This window comes from Hippocampus zosterae, chromosome 8, assembly GCF_025434085.1.
Source record: "Hippocampus zosterae strain Florida chromosome 8, ASM2543408v3, whole genome shotgun sequence".
Classification (NCBI taxonomy): Eukaryota; Metazoa; Chordata; class Actinopteri; order Syngnathiformes; family Syngnathidae; genus Hippocampus; species Hippocampus zosterae.
Genome location: NC_067458.1, coordinates 18,985,986 through 19,008,997, shown reverse-complemented (window position 1 = coordinate 19,008,997; position 23,012 = coordinate 18,985,986). Strand labels below are relative to the sequence as shown.

Here is a 23,012-nt window from a genome sequence, read left to right as displayed (position 1 = left end):
AAGTTATAGTTGGCAAATTATACTGGACTGTAATATCTTTTAGTGAACCATGAAAACATGGTGCGATTGTCAAGGAAGAAGTCCAGTGCGGCACAGGCACGGAATGTGTGATGATAAAGGAGAGAGTGTGCACAATCGAGAGGCTGTTGGCAAGGATTGCACGATTCACCAAATTCATTTCGATGACAGAGACTCTCCGCGCTTGGCTTTCTAGCCACAGATACATATGAAGTAGTATTTATATCGACATATATTTACATGCACCATTTTTTTTGTTCACATGACGTTTAAGAAATGTTATTATTCATTCATTCATTCATCTTCCGAACCGCTTGATCCTCACTAGGGTCGCGGGGGGTGCTGGGAAATGTTATTATTCATGATGAATTTCTTTTTTCATCGATGTCCTCAAACACATAGAGAAATGGTCCAAACAAGTTTATGACCTGTCCAGCTTTTTTGACACTGAGCCAAACATGTTTACGTAGAATTAAGGGAGTAAAAGGAGACTGTTTAACTGCAGAAGTAATACGGAGCCACGACAATCGTCTAAAACAAAAGAAACTGCACTTTTATTGGCGTAATGTCACTTTAGAACAACCTTATAACGTGACCTAACTGCGCCTTGAAGTTGACTCGCCCAATTGCAGTGGAGGCTGTACAGCGCCGCATCTTTAGCTGCTTTTGTGCTTCGTTTTTGTTGGCTCTTTTGAGATGCTTTTTTTTTTCTTCTAGTTTTTCTCTGGACCACTCGCTCAGACTCGTTTTGTGAGCGCCTGCAGAGGTGAGCATTAATCATGCTGTCATCGCTCTCCTTTTGTAGTCTGTGAGTACCACTTGAGCCTTTGCATCACGGAAGAAGTGTCAATACGGCGTTAAGTGAAGTCCAGCGATCCGACCGGCCTACTTCAAATTGCCAAATCATGTTTTAAATTTTGCGCGCATGATGCTGTCAACAGCAAAAGTACAGGAAAAGAGACAATATAATTTTGTAAAAAAAAGTAATAGTCGTAAATAATAGGCCTACAGATGATGAATACAATTATTTCACATTGTATTCATTTTTGGAAATGAAAAATTAATTCGAAACAAATGAACTTAAACGTAAAATAACTGAAGAAGAGACTAAATAGAAAATGTAAAATAATTGAGCTCTCGATATTACAACCATTAGTCAAAAAATAAATAAAATAAAGTTAAATAGAGGAAGAAATTGTGAATTCATTAACGGTGAAATATATGAATTGCCCATTAGTTAATGAAACTGAAATATTTATTCCATTAATTGAATTGTACCGGTTCATTATTTCAGCAGCCATTTCTATATTTCATGACCTTTTTAATGATTGAATAACATTTACCTAACTGATTTTGTCATGACTCAGTATAATTGTATTGAATTAACTATGTCCCGGCTTCACGACTTCCACTTATTAAATAAATGATTGATTTCTTTTATTATTAGATTTATTTTTTTTGCACAAACAAACCCTCATATGTGAATATTTTTTTTCCCATCTCCACATTAAATAAAAAGGTCCAGTTTCGTGCAAAACACAGTGATAGCATATGCAACTGAAATATGATATGCGGGACTAAACGTCATGTCGAAAAAATGCCCCCTCAAAAAAAGAATTTAAACATACGACTGCTGTTTTACGGCGGACTCGCTTACACGTAGTTAAAGGGAGCAAACATGAAATGTGAGCGTGGGTCCTTTTTAAAAGGGTGCTGAATAAAGGGGCCATGTGTGCGGAGAGGAGAGAATGGAACTCAGGTGACATTTACAATGGTGAACCGGAGGAGGAACTGATTTGGGGAAGGGGGGGGGCAGGAGTGCATCGGACCGTGAGATGCTTAGATGGGGTTTATGTGAGGGGCATAATGGACACTGTGGGACACAGAGGGCAAGGAGATGCAGCCGCAACCTTTGCTTGAACCGCTGAAATCCAATCCGCTTACCTCGACAGAATGCTTGGACAAAGTTTGTGTCCGCTCGCCAACACCGGGATACGGCGGCAGCCTGACACGGCAAAATAAACTAAAAAAAACAAAAAAACAAAACCTTGATGAGTTACATCCAGTTGGCCCTGCCCTATCCTGGAAAACGACAGCTTATCAATATCCATCCATCCATTATCTGATCCGCTTTATCCTCACAAGGGTCGTGTTGGAGCCTATCCCAGCCGTCTTCGGGCAGTCGGCAGGGGACACCCTGAACCGGTTGCCAGCCAATCACAGGGCACACAGAGACGAACAACCATCCGCGCCAACACTCGCACCAAGGGACAATTTGGAGTGATCCATTAATCTGTCATGCATGTTTTTAGAACGTGGGAGGACAACGGAGTACCCGGAGAAAAGCCACGCAGGCCCGGGAAGAAAATGCAAACTCCACAAAGTGAGCCCGGAGCTGGAATTGAACCCGGTACCTCAGCACTGTGAGGTTGACACGCTCACCACTGGCCCACCGGGCCGCCAGCTTATCAATATTCAGCCTGTAATTGTCAAAGGGATCCATCCATCCATCAACAAACCAAAGCGGAAACAAACCCATGAGCCAGGATTATTATTCTTATTTTTTTCCTTCACTAAAATGTAAATCAATATGAACCCGATTTCCACATTTTTACATCACATTTTGCTCTATTTAGTACCTGGTCTATAAAAGTTGCTTTCAAAGTGCTGAATAAATTCTTTCAAGCCATCCAATGACATTGTTGGTCACCCTACTCTCGCACCAAGGTCGAGTTTTTCGAGAAAAGTCCGTCTGGAAAATAAATTTGAATTCATTTCCCACATTCACGCTTCTCATAAATCCAACTTTGATGCACATAGTTAGCTCAATCAATCAGAGGATGGAAAAATGCTGTTGTCACTTTAATCCAACTTGCAGGCCTTATTTGGATAGATCTGAAACCCCCCTCCCCCACAAAACGGTACACTACTGGAACCCGGGAGTGTAACTTTCACATACCTTTCTCCAAAAGAACATCAACATGAAGCAGACATTGAAAAGTCAATGACATGATGAAGTGGAGACAAATTATTGGCATCAGTACAGCTGGGCAAAACCTTCAGGGGACCACAAGTGTTTTCTGTGTGACTTCTAGTGAGCGTGTGTTTAACCACAAACAGAAACCCCCCCTCCCCTCCAACTTCAACACTTCGGTAATAACTTCCAGCCAGGGTGAGCTGCTACCACTTTAGCCGTGTTTTCTCTGGTGCCACTGCAGGTATCACACCTGATACCATGACTGCTTCCTCTGTCCAAAAGAAACATCGCGCTGTTCTTGGCCTTACTGCTAAGCAACTGAAACATCACACACACACACACACACACACACACACACACACACACACACACACACACACACACACACACACACACACACACACACACACACACCTATCACCTCCTCTGTACACTCACAGATTCTTAAAACTGTTTTTTTGTTGCTTTTATGGGTTGAATGGAGTCGGCTCCCAAGTGGCCAACACGATGGGAGGTTCTTTGGAAAATGAAAAAAAAAAAAAAAAAAAATGACAGCAATCTCATCTTGCCAACAGCCCCCTCCAATGTTGGACCTCCGCGCTAAACATACAGTGGCGGTTTTGTGTCAGACAAGTGGTAGGACATCAACCACTTAGGGAAAAAAAAGTGCTCCGTACTCCTTTTTAAAATAAATACATTACTAGCAGCAAGGTACTAAAAACATAAAAAAACAAAAAAAAACCCTAATAATAATAATAATTTAAAAAATTAAAAAACATTGACAGTGAGGATTTTTTTTTTTTAATCGACGAAGTAAATCATTTCTTTTACCGTTCAACACTCACCTCTGTGCGATGAAAAGTGGCACCCTCGCAACTCTTCTCTCCGGTCTCCACTGCGATCGCCTCGGCTGACGCTGGCAGCGGTGCTGTTGCAACTGGCAAGCGTGTCTGGCTCGAGCTGTTGTTGATTATGTTAATTCAATTCGTTTTCCTCTCGCCTTCTCCGCTCCACCGGGATCACCGCTTTTGCTCCGACTGCTTTCAAGTCGAAATAAAACATAACAAAAAGACCATGTCAAAATGGGTAGTTCTTTGTATCGATTTTTATTTATCGACCCCTCCCACATTCTTGAAAATTATTAAAACATGCTTTTCAAACACACCGGAAATGGATTTAAACACAAAAAGGTGGCGACTCTGTCGTGTCCGTGTAAAGACGTGTGCCTTTAAGAGGCGGGCCTGTTCGGGTGGTATTTGTGTTTCGGAGAACTGCGTCCCCAGTTTTTCGCTGAAAAAAATAAACCTACGCGATGTTTTGGCGTGCTTTCGGAAACACGCTGAGATGTCATATAATGGTGCCATAGCCCTGTCTAATAGGAAAGTAGTACATTGGTGTCAAGAAATTATGATGAGACATCCCCTGTGAGAGACAAGGGCCCATTTTTAGTAACGTGGCTTTTTTTAAAAATGTGTGTTTGGTGTTCAATGCTCTCTAATTTAAGTTCTTTGGGAATTAATTAAAAAATGATTGACATCAATATTATACTGTATGTCGACAGGTACCACGTTTTTTTGTTTTTAAATCTCTCAAAAATTTCAAACAGCGGTGAATTAGGTGAGGTGCATCAAATGGAAACCCTTTGTTGGGCAAACAGGGGCACGTCTCGTGCAAATTACTGTTCTTTGAAACTGTTTCCGAATCATAATTTGTGGTACAATCAGAGATGGGCACTTGACCATATTTTACCGGTCTGTTCTCCGCCCATGACCAATGTTCCGTTATCGTCCCTCCGTCCTTGTCCTCTTAAGGCACCTTATTCAGTACGTCGATGCCGCAGCCATTTTGGATGCGGTAAGGTGAAGCAAATCGTAACGATGCTTCCTCCTTGGAGATGCATCATCAAGCATGGATCGGTTGTCTGTAGGCACTTTGTTATGTTCTCTGACTGGACACTACTTGCTAGTGTTCCTATTAAAAAAAACATTGTTGAGTGAAATAGCCTGTTAGGAAAATAGTTTTTGGCTACACTCTGGTCTTGTTATTTTGCTTGCCGATATCACCTACTTAACCCAGTTAGGGATGATTAAAGGGAGGGACAAAAACCTACCTCCGTCCTTGCTACATCTGTCCTTTTTAAAAAGAAAACTCTCATCCTCCGTCCCAAAAATGGGCATCCGTCCAGGATTGAAAGATGGACCGTTCCATCCCAGGGACAGATTTGCCCATCTCTGGGTACAGTTACGGTTAGAATCAGTGGTCCCCAATGCCTGGTCCGCAGGCCATTTGCTCATAGTCCGGAGAAAAAGAAAAATACAACAACGTCCCGATCCGGTGAATGCCCATCATCACCCACCTGACCACTGGAGCCAAGTAAAGATGCTGACTTCTAACACTTACCCTCTAGAGCAGTGGTCACCAACATGGTGCCCGCGGGCACCAGGTAGCCCGTGAAGACCACTTGAGTAGCCCGCCAGTGCCTGGACATTGTGATTTGCTAGTAGAAATTATGATTTAAAAATGCAAACATTGGCAGTACTGTGAGACATTTCGAAACACGATCAAAGTCTGACAATTTAAATCATCAAGTATTAAAAATAACACATCCTCATATTATTGAAGGTATTTTGGACAAATATGTTATTTCAGACGTGTATCAATTTGCTAGCCCTTCACACAATCGGTACACATGAAGTTGCTTTCACCCTCAAAAATGTTGGTGACACCTGCTCTAGAGCTATACACATACAGCGAGTAACAAGCTAACATTTTATTTTTTTGTCATTTGTAGTAATGCATCCTAAAATTTTACAGTGGTTCGCCCACATGGTATTAGCTAGGGACGTTGCCTACAAAGCAAACTGGTTTGGGTTTCACTGGAAAGGAAGACACAGCGAGCTGGTTCTTACATTCTGTCAGGATGATGGATGGCTTCATTACGCTGCGTCATTGTGGGGGTGTAGAGTATGGCGTGCCAGGGCGCAAAAGGTCCAGGAAAGCCTGGAGGGATCTGCGGTGCTGGTTGAATGAAACGCCAATTGGGAAGGTTGGAGATGATTTTGAGTGGCGGTGGGAGTTGAATAATAGCCATCGGATCAAACTTGTTTGATTCAGTAGACAAGTGTATGGTAGAAGCCTCTGAAGCAGGTCAGGTGTCAAGGTTGAGGTAAGGTTACGCGGGTGTCATACAATGACCAGAACAGTTCAAAGGCTGGGGACAAGGCCAGTTGCAGATGCGCGCTGCTTATCCAAATCCACTGCCTGTGTGGCCGCCAGTCGAAAGATCATTTTGGAGATTTTCGCGAAGCAGTAATGGTTGCCTGGCATAAACCCCAACAGAACTGATCTGCCTCTTGAGGCTTAAACCGTATTGTGGTTTGCTCAAGGCTGGGAAGGAGAAGGCGCAGCTAACGGTTGGATAGGTTACAGTCACATCGGAGCGAGTCAGAAAAGCAAAGAAGCAGAGAGCTCAGGAAGAGGTGTTGAGCCGATTTGAGTTCCAAAAAGAAGGTCAGCTGTGCCCTGGGTTGCTCCCTTGCCAGAACTCAGCTGACACAGTGGGGCGCAGGAGGATGAAGGCCAAGATGCCAAGCATGCTGGACAACCCTACAAGCTGTAAGCCAAGTGAACAAACTTGAAGTCTTTTGCCCCTTTCACAATAGACATCGAAGTCGAGTGATGGCTGCTTCAAAATTTGAATCACCATTGCAACATTGCACGTGTAACAGCCAATGAAAAATAGTCTGTCAGATTAAATTCATTCAAACAACACAAATCATTTCTGCTGTAAGTGAGATCTGGTCTCTGTCCATCTCCAAGTGAATGAGTGGCCTTTTCACATGACCCATTTTCCCCTCCCGCATCCGTCACTAATATTGAAATGTGCAGGGGGCCATTTCAATATTACTCGGTGACAATGGAGTTGACAATGCTATGACTCATTCTGACTTGAATCCAGAAATTCAGATTCAGCACTCTTTTTTGAATGGCCAACTCGCATCTCAAATTTTTCCATCCATCGAACCATTTTCTGATCCACTTTATCCTCACAAGGGTCGCGGCAAGTGCTGGAGCCTATCCCAGCTGTCTTGGGGCAGTCGGCGATGGGCACCCTGAGCCCGTTGCCAGCAGGGGCCACAGAGACGAACAACCATCACCGCTCACACTCACATCTAGGGACAATTTGGAGTGTTCCATTAACCTGCCAAGCATCTTTTTGGAATGTGGGTGGAAACCGGAGTACCCGGAGAAAAGCCACGCAGGCCCAGGGAGAACATGCAAACTCCACATAGGAAGGCCGGAGCCGGAATCAAACCTCTGTACTGTGAGGCCGACGCGGTAACCAGTAGACCACCGGGCCGCCCCCCCCAAAAAAAAGTTATCCAAAAATGCAACCTCGAGCCAACCACCGCCAAGCCGTACCATCCACCCGTCCATTCATTTTCTATCGCGAGTATCCTCTTTGGGGTCATAGATGTGCAGGAGCCTAGCCCAGCTGACCTCAAGGTACAACCTGGACAGCCAAATCGCAGGGCACACAGACACAAACGTGGACTAAGGTCAGGGAAACTACATTGAATTTTCAGTTAAAAGCATAAATGGGGTATTGGCATATGTCCACTTTGTAATTGCGTTTCAGAAATTCAAATTCATACTCTGAGTCGATTAGAGATTAAAAAAAAAGTACAAACCAAAGAGACCCACACAATTTACATTTTTGGGGGGCCTTTTGGGAAAATATGCAATTTCCCAAATAATTGTCTTTGAAATATTCTTCCCATCTTTGGCCACATTATTGTGTCATGTCCAAAAGATAATAATCAACAGATGAAAAAAATTCCTTTCAGTAAATGAATCATTTTGAGCTTAACTGCTATCTTTTTAACTATCTTTTCGGTAACCAATAACGCCAAAGAAACATTCTTTTTCTTTTAATCTCCTTCACTTTTCCGCCATCTTGTTCGTCTATGGAAATATTACACAGTCAAGTCTCCATTAAAGGATTACAACTCCAATGACTAACTCTGTGGCTCATTTATGCTTCCAATCATTTATGCTTCCAATCCAAGCTATCACCGTTCAGTGATACGATAATAACATGAAATGCGAAACACATTTCAAAATAGAAAATTCTTCCCAGCATTGATGGTCTGAGGTTTTTATTTTGATGATGTTTGATATTATAACATATAAAAAATGTGAAGGACAACAGAGGAGGAGAAAACTGAGATGTGGATTTTCCTGAATGACCAAACCAAGCATGGGAACATCGAACGTTGATACTGTGTTGTCTTCTGTATTTAAAAAAAAAAAAAAAAGGTGGAAAGATAATATTTTAGCGCCTCACAAATTCGGGATTGAAAACTCAGGACTCTAGTGAGGAAAAACGCTATAAAAATTGCATGGATGGATAAAGACAAAGCCAAAAGCTAACTAGAGCTGCGATGTTGGTGGTTCCAGAGATTAGCATGAACACTGTTGCATGCTAGCTGTCGCTACCTTAGCCACCAAAGCCATAAATTGGCTATATGCGCCAACGCACAACAAGAATGACAGAGTGACATCAAGTTCTTCACCTTCATAGATTCACGGTAGAGCGGGATGGCAGACTTGGCTTTTGCCTTACAAGCAAACATTTGGGACGCGAGTGCTGGATGGTGGCAGCGGGCTAACTCAACCCACTTCACAACAAGCAGCAATTTCGCAGATGTTGGACAATTTTTTTCAAAGAAGAGGCTTCAAGCCATTTATTACCACCAGGTTTACTGTCAAACAAAACATAAAACAATGAGAATTACATGTTGTGTATTTAACCAAACTGACTAACTTTGCCTGACACATGTTTGCTATCTTTAATGCTGACAAACAAACAAATACGAGCGTTGTCAGATATTTAAACGCAAACGGTACTGCGTCCCACATCGGCAGATAATGAAACAATACTCACACATATGAGGAAAGACATGCTTGGGGATCTTTGAGATATTTGTATTTGAGTTACAAGCATGGTCACAGAACATATGAAAGTCGTATCTCAAGGCACCCACTGCAATTCATAGTCTTTGGGATTTTCTGACTTGAACGCAGGCATACACCTGGGAACTGCTTTAATTTGTGAAAAAAAAGTTAATGAATGAATGTGTAGGTTCAGTGGCGAAACGAATCTGCGGTTATCCGAGTCTCACGGGAGACTTAACACGGGACCAAATCCAAACCCTCTCCCCGTAAGAACAGTAGAGTCTGTATCCTGTATGCTCAGATTACTTGGTAAATGTTACCATGTCAACTTTGGTGGACGGCGTGCAATATCAAAACAGAATCCAGTCACCCGCAGGTGTGTGCAGCGTGATGAGTGAGGGGGTCCGAAGGGGACTCGGACTCACAGCGGTGCGCCCTGTACCCAAAATACAGAAAACCGGACTCAGCGCCAGGCTCATAAATCAGTCGACTGTCTTACTGTGCCGGCTGAAGAGTTTTGAGCTCCCAAGAGTGTAATGTAAAGTACGACTCTCTCAGTGGTGGGGACAAATACTTCCTGACTATACTTAGGTCGATTTTTTTTTCACTTTCTACACCTAACTGCCAAAAATCTAGCAATTGCAACCTGAATTTAACAACAGACCACATTACATTGTCTTTTGTTTCTTTCGTTGATGCTTTCCTTTTGTTTGTATGTTTTTTTTTTGTTTTTTTTTACCTCCCCTTCCCAAGTGTACTCGTAATAAGTTTGTTCTTTTTATACATGTCCAAAACAAACACGCACTTGTGCGCGCACAAATAAGATTGTCGCATTTTCCAACTTCTGTGGATTTGGACACAAAAAAAACAAAAAAAAGGCAAAAAGTGGCAAACATAAAGAGTTAAAATCAATTGAGATCTTGATCGATTAAGGCCTTGCGACCGGTTATGATCATACCGTACGTTAAAGAAGGAAGGAAATAATTTATACAAAATACGGTGCTTGGTAATCTTGTTTTGCTGTTGATATAAATCCTGATAATCATAATTTAAAAAAAAAAGCAAGTGAAACACAATTAAAACAAGTGAAACACCATTAAATAGGATATATGTTCCACTCAAGTCCTGTAGGTGGCAGTAATGCACATTAAAAAGTTGCTCATGGTGAAAAAGCTAAAGAAGACTCGTTGCTATCTTTTGCAGTCTGTCAAAGTTTCATAAATATAATCTGATCCACATGCTATTGAAAAGTAATTTGTGTGTGACACATTCACAGTTTCAATGCCCAATAAAAGCATATCCTCTAACCAACTAAGTGGATGTCACGCAGATGCTCAGTAGCCTACTTGCGCATCCGGCGTGCACTCAATCACGTGTGCGCCGATGCAGTTTGCTTACGTATGTGCGCGGCTCTCGGCGCATTAATGACATCCCCGGCGGCAAATAAAAGCGGCCCGAGCGTCGGCGCCGCAACCGAACCGCGTCATAATTCATCGCTTCTACGAGGTCTGCGTGGAGCCTGCAGCATGTCCGTGTCATTCTTGTTATTGATGGGACGGACCACTTCAGTGGCGGATGTAGGCTATTTATTTATTTATTATTTTTGCTTTCTTGGGGAAAAATAAAACGGGTACTTTACTATAGGTTTTACTTGCATTGCTAAAAAGATACTTTGGCCAACGTATATGCTATTGTGGAAGATGGTGGTTATCGGGAGACCTGAACCAGAAAATGAACAGAAATGTGCCATCAATGTAAATATGTTGTCAACTTCTTCTTCTATGGACTTTTTCTAGTCCTTCTATTAATTTCTACTGAGCTAGGTGGCGGTTATCGAATAGGTCCGGACATGTTTGGGAAATTTCAGAGAGTCTAAACTAAGCCAAGTAGGTGATGGCGTCAACACGACGGAAAAGGTGGAACAGCACACAAAGGCCTAAACAGAGCTCGAGGCTAAAGCCCAAATAAATGGACATGAAGTTGGTCTATTTTCTTTTGTCAATGTCTTAACGTATAAATCGCAGTCCAACACGTGTTCCGGATCAGCTGAAGAAGCAGAAAATGACCTCACTCAATCTTTCTTATGCTAACGCTTCGTGTGTGTGCGTGCGTGTGTGTGTGTGTTCTTTATTGGAGAGCCCTCCAGTCATACAAGGCGTGCTGTTTCATATTTTTTATTTATTTATTTTCCGTCTCCGAACCTCTCTGCGCGTTTGTTTTTACGGTGCCATTGAAGATCGCTGCTGACTGTTGACGTGTTTCATCTGTGGATCCGTGTTCATGTCACTGCGTGCGTGTCTGAAAAGCATGATAGAGCCCGACTGTTTCCTCACAGGTTGAGGGCCTGTTGACAGCCCCTTCTGCTTCCTGTCAAGCATCAGAACAGCTTTATGTGTTGGTGAAGAGTAGATGTGAAGGATGCTAATATTGGAGGGAATGTTGCGTGAATGTGTGTGTGTGCGCGTGTGAGAGCCATGTCAATGTGCTTTTTTTCCCCCCACAGAAAAAAAAAACATCTCTTAAGTAAAAAATAATAAGCGCAGTTTTGTAAGCGATTTGGACAATGGATGGATGAGGAGGTGTGGTTTTATGAGTCACCTTAAAACGGCTTTGGTGCCACAAGATGGCACCAAAACACTTTCTAAACGGGAAAGTAGTACAGTAAGTTTACTTTCCAATAAAGTTGTACTACTTTATGGGTCGTGACCGAAAGAACGAGATCCCGGTTACAAGCGGCCGAAATGAGTTTTCTCCACAGGGTGTCCGGGCTCTCCCTTAGAGATAAGGTGAGAAGCTCGGTCATCCGGGAGGGGCTCAGAGTCGAGCCGCTTCTCCTCCATATCGAGAGGAGCCAGATGAGGTGGCTTGGGCATCTTATTCGGATGCCTCCTGAGCGCCTCCCCGGTGAGGTGTTCCGGTCATGCCCGACCGGGAGGAGACCCCGAGGAAGACCCAGGACACGCTGGAGAGACTATGTCACCCAGCTTGTCTGGGAACGACTCGGGATCCCCCGGGGAGAGCTGGACGAAGTAGCTAGGGAGAGGGAAGTCTGGGCTTCCCTGCTAAAGCTGTTGCCCCCGCGACCCGGCCCCGGATAAGCGGTAGATAATGGATGGATGGATGGATGGATGGATGGATGGATGGATGGATGGATGGAGTACAGTAAGTGGTCCAAGAAAGTATGCAGAAGTCATATTGATTGATTGAGAGACAAACTTAGTTTGGCCTGGGTCGTTGTGGGAGAGTCTTTGCAGCATGAGCATTTTTCTGAATCCAATAATCGATAACAAAAATTTTGTTAGAGTCATTTTGGTGGTTGTGGTATAGTTGTCAATCAAACATACTGTATATATATATTTTTGGGGGGGGGGGGCAGTATTTTATTTATTTATTAAAGTTTTGCAGCAGGTTTAGTTTTATTGATTTATTTTGTCTTGTTACCTTTGTAAATCCTGAACAGCTCAGTGGTGATTGGCCACCGTGATTTCCTGAGAATGCCGCAGAAATAATCCTTTCAAAATGTAAACAGACTCATTCAATCCCCACAAAGCGCTGCCTCTGTAACATGTATCTATTTTCTACCTCGTTGACTCATTGTGAAAAATCTTGAACACGATCCGTATCTTTACATGAAAAGCTGCACACGAGTCTCTACGTTCTCCTGTCGACACCCAATATTACCAGACAGCGGATTACCAGCTGCTTCCTATCAGTCCGCCTCTCATGTCTTCATACGTGAGTGAGCTTTGATGCCACGCAGTCGGCATAACATGCGCCGTAAAAGCCCTTTTCAATCAGATAATCTTCAAAAGGAGCACAATGCCCATCTTCAAAAGAAGTCCAAATCCTGACTTGTGTGTCTCACAGAGGAGTTCACGTGAAAGTCACGTGTGGCATTCATGCAACGTGTGTTGTTCGTGCTATGTTACCCCACCCGAAAAAAAGGCAAAAGGCTCAATTTGGCACCGATGTGTGACCGAAATTAGCTTTTCACCACATATACGCTTGCTAATTTCCATATGATAATAAACAAAATGACCTCTATTATCCGCTGCCAAGACTTGTTGCAATGACAAGAGGCGAGAACGTGATTATTCCTCCATGTCTTCTTCTTAACAAGCCAAAAGATAGATTTGCTTAACAGCAGGATGAGCCTGATTCACCGGCCTTCAGCCATCTCCATTTCGCTTCTCTTCAATAAGGCCGAGAGAGGCGAGAGAGAGAGAGAGAGAGCCTCGATGGTTATGGCGTCATACAATTACTCACAATGGCCCGTGATCAGCGGGAAGAGAGGATGCATCATGGGGTTCGCCCTCGCCGGGCCAGCTTTGATGTGATGCACTCCCTGCATGGAGAGAAGCCAGAAGTGTGTGATCGGGGGAGGGGGGGAAGAAAAAAAAAGCAGGGGGGAAAACACACGCACGCGATAATCACAATAGCTGATGACTGAGGTCTGGTCAGGCCATTGGGGTAGTGCTTGTAATGGTACGTTTATGTCCCACATAAAAAAAACAAAAACAAATCCTCTATCTCTCAATGGTACAGTGCCCCAGGCACAGGATGAGGAAAATGAAAAATAAATAACCATGGCTACAATATTAAAAAATAAAATCCCCACAAATTACTAATTCACTGCCACAAATTAGCATATTGGTCAAGTGGTTAGTGCATCGACCTCACAGTGCAGAGTTTGTAGGTTCGATTCCTTATTGTGTGGAGTTTGCATGTTTTCCCTGTGCCTCCGTGGGTTTTCTACGGGTGCTCCGGTTTCCTCCCGCATTCCAAAAACATGCATGGCAGGCTGATTGATCACTCAAAATTGTCCCTAGGTGTGAGTGTGAGCGCGCATGGTTGTTTGTCTCTGTGTGCCCTGCGATTAGCTGCCAACCGGTTCAGGGTGTCCCCCCCCCGCCAACTGCCCAAAGACACCTGGGATAGGCTCAAGCACGCCTCGCAGGAGGATAAGCGGATCAGAAATTGGATGAATGGAGGGTGTTTTACATCATATTCTGGCCATGATTAAATCTGGGGCTCTGTAGAATGGGTTAATATGCAGGAGTCAAACTCAAGGCCTCGGGGCCAGATCCGGCCCGCCAGGTCATTTCATGTGGCCCGTGAAAGTGTGTGTCAACTTGCTAAAATCTGTACCGAAACGTCAAATTGTGATGTGTAAAAAATAACGTTGAGATTTTGCAATAATTTTATTAGCCTGTTTACACTCACTTGAACAATAATCGAACAAACTCTTATAATTGACTTGACTGATTTGAAAACTAGCAATCGATTAATTTGTCGTGTACATGTAATAATTTTGTGGTTTCACTCTCATAACGGCCCAGCGAGGGAAGACCTAACTCCAAATTGGCTCGCGAATAAAAAAAACAAACAAACAACCAAAAAAAAAACATATCTGGCCCCATTTTGCGCCTCTTATTTAACATACAATAAACCACCGCATCCGAGAAATAACAACCAATCATCGACAGGAGGCTCGACTTATGTAGTGTCAATCATTTTTGGGGCCTTGCAAAACTTTTCAGGTCCTGTTTTGCTGTCCGGCGCATGTCTAGCACAAAGTGCAGTCTAACACTACACATTATTTTCCGAGACTTGCCTACTTGTCAGTAGCCGATGGACAAATTCACTCCCACCCTGACACTGTCCTCCCCCCTTCTCCTTCTCTTCCTCTGCCGCATCCTAATTCCCTCATTTTCCCAAGCTATCTGGAAAGGGAAACCGCATAAAAACATTTCACCGGAGACTCTGTCAATATTATTCTTTGACATCTTCAAAGCGGGAGAGAGGATATTGGAGCCCAGAGCTGGAGACGGGTGGAGATAGAAAAGGAGGGGAGTGGGGGGGGGGGGGGGGAGTGCATCTGTGTCTCCTCTATATGTGTGTGTGTGTAGGTGTGCTTTCCAAATGAAAGAAGACAGAGCGGCTGTTCAGTTTGGCCGTTCCGATCCGTCTTAGTTTCCCCCTCTCAAGTATGGCTGCCCGAATGTATGAGCCCCACCTTGGGATCCATCATCCCCGAGCGTTTTCTTTGAAGCGGGGTCAACCACATATCATCCTCGATCTGCAGCGTATAAGATCCTCCGCTGTCCACTAGGGGGCCTCGCAACCCAGCGAGCTTGCGCCTCATGCGGCGCGGTTTTCGAGGGTAACAGAAGAAGTACCTCTTTCATTCCACGCTCATCGACAAGTTATGACTTCTGAGATGGGGGGGAGGCGGTGAGTTACAACCACATTTTTTTGGGGGAGGCAAGATTCCTGCTTGGTATGAGGCAAGAGGCGCAGCCGTTGAGCTGCAAGGACAAGCAGACATCGGATCTTCACCGCTGGGGCCACGTTGCGTCCTTGTTGTGTCCGTTTATATAAAAGAGCCTCCGGTTTATTTGTTTTCAGTCGACAGGGGTATTGGGACTGTGACTTTCGAAAGAAAAAGTCCATCTGAAAGCTGCAGTTGGTCAACTTCTTACGAGTACCAGGAATCTGGTGCTAAAATCTCGGGCACTGACTTCTTCTGAGTCAAAAAAAAAAAAAAAAGATTCTAAAATCCAACCGTTGGTCCAAAAAGCTCCGAATGATTTTGAAACGACGGAAATGTATTGCAAGAAATTTTCGAAATGATACTTCCACATCCCTCGGCGAAATTCGTCGCTGGTTGAGTGAGTGAAACCAGAAGCAGAACCAGAACCAAACAAAGAGAAGAAGCAACACTGTCGATTTATTTCGATCCAGCTGACACTCTTTAACTCCACATATTGACCCTCACTAGAAGTGACAGTAAACGCAATGCAACGCTCTCCCGACGTCCAAATGTGATGTGAAGTATTCGGCCAGCGATGGATCTCGAACCAACAATTTCTCCACCAGTCCTTCATAGCGCACGACTACCATCCATCCATTCATTTTCCGATCCGCTTTATCCTCACAAAGATCGCGGGTGGGGTTCTGGAGCCTATCCCAGCCATTTTCGGTCAGTAGGCGGGGGACACCCTGAACCGGTTGCCAGCCAATCTCAGGGCACGCAGAGACGAGCAACCGTCCGGGCTCACACTCACACCTAGGGACAATTTAGTGTGTTCAATCAGCCTGCCATGCATGTTTTTGGAATGTGGGAGGAAACCGGAGTACCCGGAGAAAACCCACGTACGTCCAGGGAGAATATGCAAACTCCACACAGGGAGGCCGGAGCTGGAATCGAACCCGGTACCTCTGCACTGTGAAGCCGACGCGCTAAACACCGGACTACCGGGATGCTATATTATTTCTTTATTTATCTATTTGGGGTGTTTCGGGGTTTTATGCGGCCAATTTCGACACAATCGTCTTTGAATGCGATCGGCCGATACCGATTCAGATCACATGGATTAGCCGCACACTAATTCATTATTTTAAGAATCAATTTCACTGTCAAATGTATGTTTTTAATTTTTTTGTAATTTTTACTGTGTGTAAGGGATGTCACGCTACAAATGTAAAATTTAACCTGCCACCATGTTTTCGCATTCCCTTCTAAATTAATCCTTTTCATTTATTTATTCATCTTCCGAGCCGCTTGATCCTCACTAGGGTCGCGGGGGGTGCTGGAGCCCATCCCAGCCATCTCCGGGCAGTAGGCGGGGGACACCCTGAATCGGTTGCCAGCCAATCGCAGGGCACACACAGACGAACAACCATCCACGCCCACAGTCACACCTAGGGACAATTTAGAGTGTTCAATCAGCCTGCCACGCACGTTTTTGGAATGTGGGAGGAAACCGGAGCACCCGGAGAAAACCCACGCAGGCCCGGGGAGAACATGCAAACTCCACACAGTGAGGCCGGAGCTGGAATCGAACCCGGTACCTCTGCACTGTGAAGCCGACGTGCTAACTACTGGACTACCGGGCCGCCCTCTAAATGAATCCAAGAAAAGCAATTTATCCATTTGTACGGTTCAGCGGAGATGTCTATTGACAGCCATCGCTCACCGTCAACATGACCTTCCGAGAATTTTTAGTACAGCTTCCAGAGTGCGGAAAGACAAAAGATGCTTTAATTCTCACAGAGAACAGGCACACCGTCAAATTTGTCAGGGAACGCCGTCATTTCAAGGTCGCTTCACCCAGGTTGTCGGCATCGCATCAAGATGCCAAAAAGCGACACACTCAAATCAACGAGAGGATCTGCGCAACCAAAACAGCGTGTCCCACCTCTTCCCCTCAGCATTTCGGTTAAAAGCGCACTTTGGTTGCTGGCTGTTTTGTACAGCATGCCGTAAGTTCCTGGAGCCGGTCCAGGAATCTCCCGCGGCCGGCAGCTGAGAAGCAGCCCACTTTCGAACGGGCCAGGAATGTGCGAGAGCTCCTTCAAAGAGCAGGTACAGCCGACCTCACAGGTGCCCGCGTTAAGAGCCGCCGCAATCCGCTAACTGAAATCTCACACCCGTGCCGGAACGGGAGCAACGGCAAGGGGACAAAGGAGACTTAAAGCCGCAGAAGAATGCGGTAAGATTTTCAGAAATGTCTTCATAAATGGTGCCCGTGTAGAAAAAAAACTCATGAGTCAGACGTCAGCCTTTTTTTTGTGGGGGTGGGGGGGGGGCGTGAGACTGGTCAAAGAAACGCGCCCTGAGTGTCCAGCGGGGCTGCTCGAAGGGTCGAAGAAGACGCGAGGAGAACACGGCCCGCGACAAAGAAGTGCTTGTAACACGTCCGTCGGATTTCAGTCCAGTGGGAGGGAGGAGGGGGCAGGGTGGGGGGTTCCCGGGGGCCGACAGTGTGAGGCCTCTCTGTGATAAATGTCCCCGCTACTTGACTCTGTCACTGGGCCCCCGGCTGGGGACAATGGCGAGGGTCAAAGCGGAGCAAAGGGGGCCACTTTCTCCTCTCTTGTGTTTATTTCAAACGGGTCTGCTCCACATCAGGAGTTGCCGGACTGGAACGTAAACAAAACACTTTTCGCCGTTGTCTTGAGTCAAGCCCTGTTTATTTGTTGAGCATTCGTCATCCCCGTAAAGACCCCCGGCGCGCGCCGGTCAAAAGAAAACAAAACAAACGGAGATGAATGTAAGGTTGCCGAAGAGGAAGCACGGGACGGCGCATGATGGATGGTGCATTCACATTTGGGGAAACGCATCGGAAAAAAAAAAAAAAAGGGCCACGCGCGAGCCGCCTCGCAATCAAATGCATTCACCCTGAAGCAAATTATCACAGCAAACTCATGGACATAAAAAAAAAAAAGTCGACACGCAAAGGTAGAGTTACATTCCGAAACGTTTCTAATGCCATCATATAACTTTTAAAAAAACGGTTAAAAAAAAAATCAAGTTAGGCAAGTAAAAATGACGTGATGTGTATCTAAACTGGGTTGTGGTTGTCTTTGGAATTAACCGTTGACAAACAAACGCCAGCAAACACCAAGCGTCATGTAAAGTACACCCGAATGACCCCAATTAAATTTCAGCTGCTCCAGAAGGCTTTTGCTGTCGTATTTTTTGTTAGTTTTTTGTTGGGTTTTTTTTTGCTTCCGAACAAGCAAGGGCTCGCTTTTTCCAATCCACGCCATCTGCTGGATAGGACTGGAAATTGCGACAAAGGGCCTCAATGCTGCTGTAAGGAGGTGAAGGGGAATAATAATAATAATAATAATGCATTTTATTTAAAAGCGCCTTTCATACCACCAATGAAAAAACTGTACGTTTTTTTTTTGGGGGGGGCGGGGGTCTTACAAACAAACAGCAGTATTCAGCCAAAATGCACATTTCAGTCTGGCCTTTAATCGTGGGCAGCCTAGGGCAGACCTGCGCAATAAATGTCTTGGCCTGCACACAGCCAATGGTGGTCTTACCAGATACAGACTCCCGAGCAAACACCCACCCCAACACTCCACTATAAATAAAATGTATTATTATTATTATTATTATTATTATTATTATTATTATTATAAAAAAACACATTTTCTACTATGGCCTTCTATTGTGGGCATCTAAAGGCACATCTGTGCCATAATTATCCCGTTTTATCAGCATGATGATATGCCACACCAGTGAGGAGTATTTGTAAGTGTCCAATAATTAAAATTTTAAAATAAAAAAAAAAATGTGTGAACAATTATTCAGAAACGTATTTTTGTGAACAATAAAATAAAATTCCGTTAAAAAAAGTGTACATTTTTGTGCCTAATTTATGTCCACTTCTAATGAAGTCACAGCACAAATGATTTAAAAAAAAAGAAATAGAAAAAAGTTTAATTCGTTCTTTGACATTATGACGAATTAATTCCCAAAGTAATGATTCATTTCACGGACATAATAACTTTCATCTTTTTCACAAAGATCGCCATGGGAGCAGAATTGATTAGAAATCAAGCTGTAGGCGCTTAGGTCACATTGACAGGATATTTGCAGGAAGCTTTGCGCGAGTACTTGAAATATGCATTCAGAGGTCGCAGCAGGGGTGTCAAACATACGGCCCGCGGGCCGGAATCGGCCCGCAATGAGATTCGATCGGACCATCAGAATAATTTAAAAGTGAAAAAATGCGTAAAAGACACAGATAGAATAGATCGCCAGATCTGTTGATTACATTTCAACATTTTCAGAATGTTCTTGTGCTTCTTTAGACCAAAACAAAGGACATACATTATTTTGGTTATTTATAGCAGAGCATGGTATCATTTTAATGGTCCGGCCCACTTTACATTTACCAAGGCCATATGTGGCCTACAATGTGAAATGAGTTTGACACCCCTGGTTTACAGCAAACCTGTCGTCCCGCTCTTAACCTGCACCCACCCCACTCTCCCCCTCGTTCTCAGGAGGAGGAAGGGAGGGGGGGGGGGAGGCAGCACGCCACCTCCCACTCACTCCAGCGCACAGACGCTCCAAACTTGTGGAGCGCGCCGCGGAAACTTCCCAAAGGACTTTTAAACAGCGACTCGCTCCGCACCGACAAGACCAAGAGAGGAGAAGACGCACTTTGTGTGAGGCAACGCGGTGCGGGGATGGCGAGGAGGAGCGATGGTCCTCCCGCCGCGCGGCTCATGTGAGGCCGGCTCTCAAAACGTGACGCTTTTGAAAGCGAGGCGGGCAGGAGCGGCGAAACACGCCAAAGAGGGAGAGAGAAGGAGTTCCGCAACAATTCCGCGGGTGGTGCCGTCAACTCGACAGCATGGTGTGCGCGCGGGGGCTCGGCTGGGTGCTCTTGAGCGCGCTCCTGCAGCCGGTGGCGCCCTGGGGCGCGCGGCCGGACGCCAGACCCAGGCAGTGCGACGCGCCCAAGTCGGTGAGTGGTGCTTTGGGCTTTTGGAAAGCAAAAAGCACTTGCGGTTTATTTCAACGCAATTCAAGTACATAGCTGTGATATTTTAAATGCGTTGTGAGGGTTTTCAATGACTGATGCTTCTAAAATGAATGAACATTTGTACAATTTAATTTAAAAAAAAAAAAGCTTTGACAGCAACATCATTTGAATTTTGCCAGGATGAAAAAATAAAGTTGAACTAGCGTGAGAAAAGTGAACCAAAAAATAAACAATATCTAAATGTTAGCAAATTAAAGTCACGATAAACTGCTGGGTCAAATATAACCCAATTTTTGATCACACAGCGGACTGACTGACGACTTGGGTCAATTTGACCCAACTTTCTGCATGGGTTGTTGTGTAAAAGTCATTTTTGTAAATGCTTGGAGAACCTCCATTCTACAAAACAACCCAAAATTGGGTCAAATTGTCCTGAATACAGGGTCAGCCTAATTTTTGACTAAAATTGGGTTATGTTTGACCGAGCAATGACATTACAAGAATAAAGTTACAATACCGTGAGCAAAAATAGAAGACATTTGTTCCAGCATGTGTCTTTTTTTTTTTTTTTTTTTTTAAATAAAGTAAGAAATACGTAGAATAAAGCTTCAATGTTTTGAGATTTCTTTTCAACATACAAGAATGAAGTCTTATGCTTTTGATTGTGCCAGGTCAAAAATCCAAATTTTCTAACGGTAAAGTAAGAAATTTTTTTTTGCAAGTTTGATTATTTTCATGATCATATGTGTTATATTGCAACTTTTTTTCTTCTGAAAAAAAAATACAACAAAGCACTATTGGCCTACTATGACACCACAAAAGTAATAGGACTTAAAAAAAAGTGCTATATTGTTTTGCTCCTCATCCTACTACTAATAATTGCATGGATGTTTTGCATAGTTTTTGTTTGTCTCCGTGAAATAAATGATTACAATAAGAACTCAACGTTGATGCCCAGGAGAAGTGACGGCCTCTTGCCAGTTTTAAAAGCTGTTTAGGTGACAAGTGCAAGTGGGGAACTTGCCTTCATTTGGAACACGTTGGCTGCGCTTCCAGCAAAGTGGGCACATTCCAGCTTTGCACGGCTTCTGTAAAAGAAAAACAACTGACATATTAAGGCTCATTTTTTTATAGGTTCCAAGTTGAAAAAAAAACAAAACAAAAGAGTAGCAAATGTGTATGCAGTCCTTTTAGTTCATTCAAGTAAAATGAAAAGACGATTAAAATAAAATCGTCAATAAAAAGACGAGAAGTTTCGACAAGTGGGCAGAATTCATCCAAGATTATGATCTTCAGGCGATGGTGCTCCATAACTTCACATGACTTCGAGCGCAGCGCAGCGCACTCTGGTTTGTGTTAAGAGTAATTACTGACATTAAAAAAAAAAAAAAAAGAAAAAGAAGGCCAGCGCGTCAAGGCTCCGCGTAGAAGTCCAGCGCATAAGCTCACCACTTTTCCATGTCTTAAAGTCTTCACTTGAGTGTGCATGATCTTCTCACAGCATGACATGATGACTAATGGCATGGGATGACACACGCACATACTCAAGACACAGACAGAAAAAAAAGAAGAAAGTGAAAACGTCTTCCACTTTGTCTGAAACTGAAAATTCAATTAAAGTTCAATTCCTGCCACAAGGCATGATGACGCTCTGGATTAAATAAAGCAGCCTGGATTTATTTCGTCTGGGCGGAAACTTTGCCAGATATTGCAGTATGTTCATCGCACTTAATTTCGATGATAAAATACTCGTCCCCGCAAGACGATTTGACTCTCTGGCAGCCGCTTCCCCCTGACGATTGGATGCGGCATTGGCAGCGTGTTCAATTTGGAACCGAACGAAGCCTTGGTCAGATTTTTTTTTTTTCCAAGATAACAATTTCAAAGAATAACTTGAAATCCCGGCAATGGGCTTGATCCCTGAAATGCCTGATTACACCGTGTCTCCTAAGCCAGATGATTGTTTATAAAAGCCAAAAGTGGCGATCGTGCCAATAGCAAAGTTGCAGCACATGCGTTTCTGCACAGCGCATAACAAGAACCACATTCAAAACGCAACCTGGCCTGATATGTTGATTTCATATGCTGTAACATAAGAGGTGCAAGTCACAAGCAATGCCGTCTTGTCGGCAGCAAAGCCCCCCCCCCATGGTGTCAGAAATGTCACAAACCAAAATCTCTCACTGTGTTCCCAGTAAGGAACCGTCTCATTTCTCAAAGCAGTCCTGAGTGATTCGTTGTCGGCAGGGGCGGAGCTACATGGTAGCCACTCGTCAGCAACCCCACTGGCCACCCCCACATCTAAGGGAAGAATTCTGTGATGCGGATAATTTGTTCCACCTTACTGCCGTTTCCGCACAGTTGAATTACATTGAGGAAACGTGGATACGCTGCCAGCATCGAGGTTATTATAGTTCGCGAAAATTTATGAAATAAAAACGAAATAAACATTTTTGTGAGTTTTATTTAATCTTCCCGTCGACATATACAGTGTTCCCCAAAAAAGCTAAAATGAATGAAAACGAAACTAAAACCATGTATTAAAAAACAAACAAAAAAACAAAGCCAAAAAACAACCCCCGAATAAGCCGCATGCATTTTTTTCAAATGTTGCTGTACTAGAAAAAAAGTGGAGCGGTAATTGCACATCCACTGCAGTAGGTGGCAGTGGGGCTCATTGTCAGATCGTACGGAAGGAGTATTAGCGCACTTACCACAATTTTATTGACAAATTATACCATTTATAGTGACGGTGATGAATTTGTGGG

The 23,012-nt window shown here is 44.0% G+C and overlaps 1 protein-coding gene and 1 long non-coding RNA gene across 2 annotated transcripts in view; one reads left to right on the top strand and one right to left on the bottom strand.

The window, feature by feature from the left end:
* Positions 1–2,521: 2,521 nt before the first annotated feature.
* LOC127606492 (uncharacterized) lies at positions 2,522–13,298 on the bottom strand. Its single transcript, XR_007963801.1, has 3 exons — positions 13,220–13,298; positions 3,841–4,035; positions 2,522–2,913 (listed from the first exon to the last, which is right to left on the bottom strand). It is a non-coding gene; the product is annotated as an uncharacterized LOC127606492 (long non-coding RNA).
* Positions 13,299–19,803: 6,505 nt separating this feature from the next.
* The window catches only part of trabd2b (TraB domain containing 2B), a 60,392-nt gene continuing 57,183 nt past the window's right edge, over positions 19,804–23,012 (top strand). Inside the window, exon 1 of the mRNA XM_052074793.1 lies at positions 19,804–20,226. Within this exon, the coding sequence (XP_051930753.1) occupies positions 20,113–20,226 (114 nt within the window). The 5' untranslated portion in view covers positions 19,804–20,112. The remainder of the gene's footprint in view (positions 20,227–23,012) is intronic.